This window comes from Etheostoma spectabile, chromosome 9 (assembly GCF_008692095.1).
Source record: "Etheostoma spectabile isolate EspeVRDwgs_2016 chromosome 9, UIUC_Espe_1.0, whole genome shotgun sequence".
In the NCBI taxonomy this organism is placed as follows: Eukaryota; Metazoa; Chordata; class Actinopteri; order Perciformes; family Percidae; genus Etheostoma; species Etheostoma spectabile.
In genome coordinates, this window is record NC_045741.1 from 11588697 (window position 1) to 11597017 (window position 8321).

At 41.3% G+C, this 8321-nt stretch overlaps 1 protein-coding gene across 3 annotated transcripts in view; it reads right to left on the reverse strand.

Moving 5' to 3' along the window:
• syde2 (synapse defective 1, Rho GTPase, homolog 2 (C. elegans)) overlaps positions 1-8321 on the reverse strand; it is a 46674-nt gene that overhangs the window by 11921 nt on the left and 26432 nt on the right. For all 3 annotated transcript variants that reach the window (XM_032525526.1, XM_032525528.1, XM_032525527.1), the window contains exon 5: positions 5499-5625. In XM_032525526.1, the coding sequence (XP_032381417.1) occupies positions 5499-5625 (127 nt within the window). The remainder of the gene's footprint in view (positions 1-5498; positions 5626-8321) is intronic.

Sequence of the window (8321 nt, forward strand, 5' to 3'; positions counted from 1 at the left end):
ACACACACACACACACACACACACACACACATTCTTACCCACAAATACACACAAGGTCATGTACCCAGGGGTGAACAGGAGTGCTTCCCCTACAGGTGCTTCACTTTCCTTTACAACCAAGCTGACAACAACCACACACTGAGTGTCTTTTCTCTCACATTTAAACTGTTGGGGTTGGCTTTATACCAGCAGGGATAGGAACAAAGATACATATACTGTATCTCCACCCACCCGTATGGCTGACTGAGACCCAACTGCAATCAAAAGCAGCTCGGCGATGAAGAAAAACAACCCCCTAAATCAAAGCATCAAAGCATGCAATCAAAGCTAGAGATTATAGCAGCTAAAAGAAGGTTGATGCAAAAGTTTTTCTTCTAATCAATTCAGACATTTAATGTTCCAAATGTGCCACCAAACACTACAAGGCACACAATTCACTGGTGCACGGCTCTACCTTTGACCTCTTGTTCAAACAAAGCGGAAGGTCACTCCGCTTGTCAGTGCAGCAGTCAACGCCTCGCCTTGAGAACAAATGGGGGTTTGTTCTCCGTCCTGCCCCCTCGCTGCTGTCCTGCACGCCCCCACAGCACTAGGGGGGGCCAGAGGAGATGTGTGTGCCACTGCCTTGTCCGGTGGCACGGTAAAGCTTTATCCTGTAGTTTCTTGAACTTTTCTTTAGCCCCCAAAACCCCCAAACCAGTGAACCCCAGTCCTAACTGTGATCATCAGAAATATGTACAATTCCTGACCTGCAGTTTAAAACTATTCTGCATATTCTGACACTTACACTGCCCTGCAGCTCTCTGTAAAGTGGTTGTCTGCTTCCCCGGACGGCCCAGGGTTCAGCTAATCCCCCATGCGTGAGCCAAATACCATCTGTGTTTGTTCGGCAACAAAGGGGGCACTTGTTAATGACTTTCCATGTCTTCACTGGTGTACTGCTGAGGGTGGGGGGCAAAGTAGGGAACTAGGCTATGGAAAAGACAAGTCAGGCCAGGCAAATTAGAAGACCTGAAACAAGGATCAATAACTGTGCTACCACGACCACAGGGCTTTGGACACTGGTATCATTTTCCCAGGAGAGAGGACAGATATTTGGATGGAAGTACCTCATCATTGGATCACTTTGGAAGCTTTGTTACCACACAAAGGCCAAAGCAGGTTGAGTTGAGGGCTTAATCATTAGTTAAGGTTGCTACTGTGTCCTGTAAAACCAAACGTTTCCCACAGTGATTCATTGTGTATTTCTTAAATCCAACCAGAGGGAGCTGTAAAGCGGTGTGAATTCCAAAATAAATAAATAAAGGTTGTTTTTTTTATTTTGAGATAAGAGACTCTGGTTTTGCTATTATTTGGCACTGCTGATGTCATAAACTAAACTGCCAAACAGTTAACGACTGAGTGAGGCCTCTCTCTTATCGGAAAGAAAAACATAATTTGATAATTTAAGTAAATAATGTATTATAACTTTATGCACAAATGGCTACTCAGGCTGTCTAAAAGTCCTGCTCCAATAAAACTTCTTCTCCAACAGCATTAAGAAGAGAAACAACTGAATGCAAATTGAAGCAGTTGAAAACAAGAAGAAGCACTTTAAACAACTATTTAATTAATTACTTTTGGGAAATACCCCAATTAGAAATTTAACCAACAAGGCACCAAAAGGACTAATACTAATAGTAATTTAAAGATCTGGTAGCATTGGCTCTGGGTGGGAAGGATAACTCTGGGAGCTGGAAGGGATGTGTTGCGATCATTTGTTATGTCTATGGACACCGGTAAGGCTAATGGAAAGGCTACACTATGACCCCCCCAGACCTCTCAGGTCATCTGGGACAGGTCTACTTTCTGTCCCCAGAGTCAGAACTAAACAGGGTGAAGCAGCTTTCAGTTTCTATGCTCCTCATATCTGGAATAAACTCCCAGAAACCTGTAGATCCGCTGCTACTCTCAGTTCTTTTAAATCAAGGCTGAAGACCTTTCTTTTTGATGCTGCCTTTCTTTAAATTAATGCTCATTTCTTTCTTATGCTGCACTGTAACTTTTATTCTTGTGTTTTATGTGTCCTAATGTTTCTATTTTGTTTTTAACTGTCTATTCATGTGTCTTATTGATTTTTAATGCTTATGACTTTTAACTGTTTGTACTTGTGTTTTATCTGTTTTAATGATTTTGTGTAAAGCACTTTGAATTGCCCTGTTGCTGAAATGTGCTATACAAATAAAGCTGCCTTGCCTTGCCTTGCCTAATGGAGTTGTAACATTACGAATGGCCACTTTTCTGACTCGGGTGCCTGGGTTAGCGTCCTCAGCACCGGAGTTAAGTGCTGACCAGGTTTCGACTGCTGTAATGATAGTGACTGGCTGCTAGCTGGCTGAGGGCTGACTGTGGATGTGGCCCTGGGCCCCGGGGCTGTTGTCAGCGCTCATCCCAACTGAAGCCTTGCAGCGCCGGGAGAGTGAAGCACACAGACAGGGGTGTGCTAGCTAGCTAAATTCCCATTAGATTATTTGTCTATCCATACACTTAACGTTAGTGATGAATTTGTGGGTTAGCCAAGAGTTGTTCACCGTGGTCAAAACAATCATACTAAAAATTACTGAGCGTGTTGAACAATGTCGTAATCTTATGTTTCCCACCAAGAATTAGCTAACGCTATAGACCAAGCATTAGCATTAGCTACTTGTCAACCAGCACCTGTAAAGCAGGCTAACCTTAAGCTGGATTGATGTCTATGTGTGTGTCTGTCAGAGCGTTCACGTAATGCACAGCAGGGGATGGTGCAAGTGGATTATTATCTGAAAGAATAGTGACTCTATTCTTGTAAGAGCCTATTAATCCTTTATCTTTAATCAAAATATCAAGACTCCACTAAATCACAGAGAACACAGATGGGATGAGTTCTATTTTGTATGCGCACAAAGTTTGGAACATGAGCAGAAATCTTGCTTGCACATCTGAAATATTACAGACCAGGGGTTTATTAATAAATTAAAATGTATAATGTATCATTGAGGTGAATGACTGTCATATGCACATTTAAGAAGGTCACACCCCCAACAAAAGATGCAAAACAGGGATGAGTAAATTATGCCTAGGCTACATGTGTGCTTACTCAAATATAATTATAAAAGTTGATCCAAGGAGAATGAATAGTTGAAAGAATAAAGAATGCCTGAGTGCATTACTTCAATATATTTCATTATGTTTTTATATTTGGATTGTAATCTATGTTTACCTTTACATAAAGATATTCCCAGCATACATTGATTCTGAACAAGGTAGAAATAGGGGCATACACATTCACATACAATTGGGTTCCCAGGCCAGTTATGATTAGGCCAAATGTTGGTGCTATTTAACTAACATCTACAAACTGGGCAGCTAAAATAAACATGCACTGGCTATTAAGAAGTTAAGTAGGGCCAATTAATGGGTCCAGGCTAAGCTCAGAACTTCCTCAAGTCCTAGAAACGCCCCTGGCAACCGACTCTTTCTATGACCGCCCTCTAAAGTGTCACACATGAACAGATTAAGTACACAGCAGAAAGATTGTTTACTGAACACAAACTGCTGAAGATAAAACGGTTTGTCTTGTTTTTCCATAGTGTGTTGGTAACACCTTTCTGGTTCTCTTGAGTGAATTGTGATTTGAAACAATGGCAGGCCGCACACTGAGCATGTTTTGCAAGCTTTGGATTGAACTCTGATCTCTGGGTAATCCCTTTCACTACCTCTGCTTTAAAATTAGCCGTGTGACACGCCAGCCCACTGAGCTCATCCGATGCTGTCCGCTCATTAGCTAGCCTCCAGTCTGACTCCACACTGCAGAGACTCAATTATAATCAGCCTTTGCATTTGAAAGATGTAGACAACATAACACAATGGGCCATTTCACTTCAGTTATGAATTCAAGTTAGAAGTTTCCTTGAAACATAGATTACAATTCAAATTACTGGCAAAAAAACTTAAATAAAGTCAATAAATGGGCATTGTTTCACCAAGTGTTTCAGGAAAGTATGTTGTAAGACTGATAATAAAACCCATGATAATATAGCAGATGAACATTTTTGCAGCACACACCATGGACCCATCATCTGCCTCCCTTCCCCCTCTCCCTGTCCTGTTCCACTCACTCAGGTCCATCTGCAACAGCAACTCGCTTGTTGGAGCAAATTTAGGCAGCGAGCAAAAACCAACAATCCTCGCTAGTGCCGGCCCTTTTTTCCTAACCCGCTCAACTGTTAACTGTGTTCTTTGCCCTGCCATGTGAATGCATGTGGATCAAAGCAGGCATGATAGGACGACGCCTATACAGGGCCTCTTCCCAAAACCAACAGCAGCTCCTACAATGCCCAGGGGTTTCCATGGTCTTCCTCTTTTTGTGGGAGAAACAAAAAATCATGACCAGGTCATTTTCTACAACCTCCCCCCTCATCTGTCGCACTGTTGGAGTCATTACTCAATCCAATGACACGGCTGTTTTTTGTAAGCTGAAGACTGTGTAATGTGCTGTAACTCACTGTTTCCATTTTTTTTTATTTCACAGCAACGAAGTGGAAATAAGCTGCAGCTCACAGGAGTCTGAGTAGCATCTAAATTAATGGCTTTAAATAATACATAGAGGGACATAAAATTTGCAGCACTGCAGTGGGACAATAAAACTCTTTGCCCAAGTTTATAAGTGCTTTAAAACATGTCCTATAAGCGTGTCTCAACCACAAACCTGAAGAAGAAAGAATGACCTGAATGTACAACATGGTCTGATGTGTGTGTGTGTGTCCTGCCTTCAGGGCACTGGTCTACACTGTTAGCTGACTGCTGGAATGCTTTTACAACAAACAGCAAACTCACACACGCTCTTCTCTTGGACGTACAAATGTGACCTATCAGCAGAGGACACATCATTTCAGACACGTTTACGATGGGAAAGGACTGGATCAATACTGAATCCAGACTCCATTTGAGAAACATTCTATTTATTGTTGTTTTTTTTAATTAATGTTACTGTCTTGATTAAGTAACACTTCTTCTCTGCAAATCCTACAGCTTACCCTGATTTTAGTCAATTATGGTGCTCGCACTCACACGCGGGGTGCACACTCTACAGGGTGAGCATGGGTTGCACTGACATCTTTTAAGTATAAGTGTTTTTTTCAGGATAAAACAAGCAATTTGAAGATGTTAATTTGGGCTCTGGGAAACTGTGATGAGCAATTCCCTAGTTTCTGACTATCTAGAAAACAATCGGTGGGATATTCGATAATGGAAATAGATTTGATCTTGGATCATCTGGTCCGTCTGTTTCATGGGAAACCTAATTATAAACCATTTTGTATACTCAGTGTAATATGTAATATCTTAATGAAGTGAGGGACAAGAGGGACACACTAAGGCTCTTTGGAAAGACCACCTAGTTAAATAACCAATTCCTAATTTGCTGAGTGTGTGGTGAGTGACTCTGTACTTATGTTCTCTGTTACCAGTGATCGGCTTACCTGTGATGACGTTAACGTCAGGATACACGTTTTCAGACAGCTCCACGGCGTAGCTGTCTCTCTCAAACGCCTCACGTAGCTCCTTCTTCACGGCTGCAGAGCCACACAGACGGTAGAGACCCACCACCTGGACACATATAAGCACACAAGTAGGTCAAGTGAACTAAACATTTGACAGAGAGGCAGACACTTTTACAACGCTATTGATCAAGACTGCACTCAAACAATGTACCGTGCAGAAGCCAAAACTACTTTCACAGAGAGCCCATGTGTCACAAAACACTAATCTGTTTTATTTCTACAAAAGGCAGCTTACTTGATGTCTGACAACATACTATATATTGTATATTTAACTTTGTTTATTTAAAAGTGAATAAAAGACAGAATGGTTGCTATGTTTTGACAAACTACACACTGAAGAGTGATGAAAATGTCACATCTGTATGACTGACTGGATGCACACTGAGCTCTTCTAAAAACCTAGCTGACGGCTCAGCATTAAAAATGGAAGCACTCCGCCGTGAACTATTAATGTTTCTTTAACTAAGCCTCCACGGAGTGACCTAAAGGAACTCTTAACAATTTCCTCCAGACGTTGACATTTGATAGTTGAAACTTGGCACCAATGTTCTCCTTGTTATGTTGGGATTAGGCCTGGTTACAGACATACCATAATTTCTCCTACATGTGTCTGTCTGGTATGTGGCATAGCAGACCAACTGGTGTGGTTGCCCCGGTAACGTGTTAAGTCAGTGGGCTGTGAATGGCGGGTTGGGTCCACTTCCACACAAACACAAATACGCACACACATTTGTACACACACATGCACACTGCTGGCCTTTCCGGGCTCCGGCGTAGGAGCACTATGTCTCTCCACCAGACCAACTATTTGTGAGCGCTCCTCGTCGAGCGGACCAGTGTTATCTAAACCTCACACGACAGCGAGAGAGGAGCACAGATTAGGCAGGGATTTGCCTTTGTGTGAGAGTAAACAGAAGTCACTGGGCACAATGAACAACAAGTCCATTCAGAAAAAAAAAAGAGTCTCTGTTTTGAGGAGAGGCGAGCACAGGCGTGGAACAGCTGTTAGCAAAAAGAGGGCTTGCACTTATGCACTGTGGCTGCCGGGCAACACAACAGGCAGCACCAGCCAAGACCTATATGCAGAATAAGGCAGACACAATGACCACGAACCAAACGAGTTCCCTAGACAGGAATGTGGATTTTCAGTGACTCTAGAACCATTGATGGGATCAGTTTTTTGGGGGTTTGGGATCAGCTTAAAGACTTTATAGAGACATCAAAGGAAAGAAAGGAAAGCGCATTTGACCGCATTAACGCTCTTGAGTGTTCCATCAAAGTCAGTTCACCAGGTTGTTGGCTGTCTTTAAACATGACTCTCTTTTCTTTTCAACAATAGCAGGGAAATAAGGATTTGTTCTCACCTTCATGATAAAATGACAGAACTACTTCTGGCATGATTCAGGGCTATCCCATATTCAAACGTAAACATGTCACAGGAGAGCATACCTTCAGCGCAGGACTACAACAACACAAGAACAAAAGTAAGGCTGCATTAATGTATCAATTTCTTTCTCGATTAAACCCAACATTTTTTGGGTAAATAAAATCTCCAAAAATGTTGAAAAAATGTCCATCACAATTCCTCTCATTAGGATAGGATATATTTTCATACACAACACCGTAATTTTTGTTGGTCAAGTTTAAATTGAATACTTCACATTAACAGAAAGTGTTTTAATACGCAGAGATAGAATACCCAGAATAATTAATTTGAAAAACATACTTCTTGTATGAATATCCAGTAAGCCATTTCAAATTAACAGAGGAGTCACAACTTTACATCTTCTACTTTTAAGCAATGCTTTAGCACCGTTGAACTCTACTATAAAACATGTAGGCTATTATATTTTTAAATTGTACATAACAGACAATGAAATTAATGAGATAAGTTATTAAGGGATTCACTAAGAGCAGAGTCAAGGGTCCCTTATGCTTATTGTTATTAAGTCTTCAACTGCAACTGTAATTTATTAATATTTTAATGATGTAGCCTGGAAGAAAACTATAGAAAGTCTTGTTTCTGCCAGTCTCTTGTCTGTGCCAGATGCCACATATAGCCCAAATATCGCTGCCTTTCTGTCATGTTTGAAAAGAGCCATTACAAAATTACTTACTAATTATTTACATAGCAGAGACTTGTGTTTGGAAGCCCAAAATACATTCCTTCAACAGACAGTTGAAGCCAACAATGATACTGATTTAATGTCTAAAATGGGCTTTAGTCTGGAAGTCACGTATGTCAAGCACAATGCTGAGATGTCTGTTCTAGTCACAAAAAAAGAGTGAATATCCATTCATAACATGTCACAACATTTGTGTGTATCTTATACTTATCTTTCAAGTAGTACCAATGAGTAGTATGTGGGCTACTATCCTTTTTTATGTTTCTATTTTTTAAGGGGATCAGAGTGCTCATATACATAGCTCCAGTCTAAGAGACATTCATGCAGTCTTTTCAAAACACCCACATTCATCCATCGTCTTAAAAGCTTGGAGAAGCCCTAAGGACACTTTTCATTAAACATCCACATAATCATTTGTAAAAGCACACCGCTGCACGTCTGGCTGTACATGCTTTAGTGACAGAACCTGCAAATTCCTCTGGGATCTGGTGTCAACCCCGGCCTAACCCCTGTCTGCCTGCAACCTGGGGGAGCCCTTACACTTGATCTCAGACTGATACTCTGCACAAAGTCTACTCTGCATCTCTGTAATGAAAAAAGACAGCAAAACAGGAGG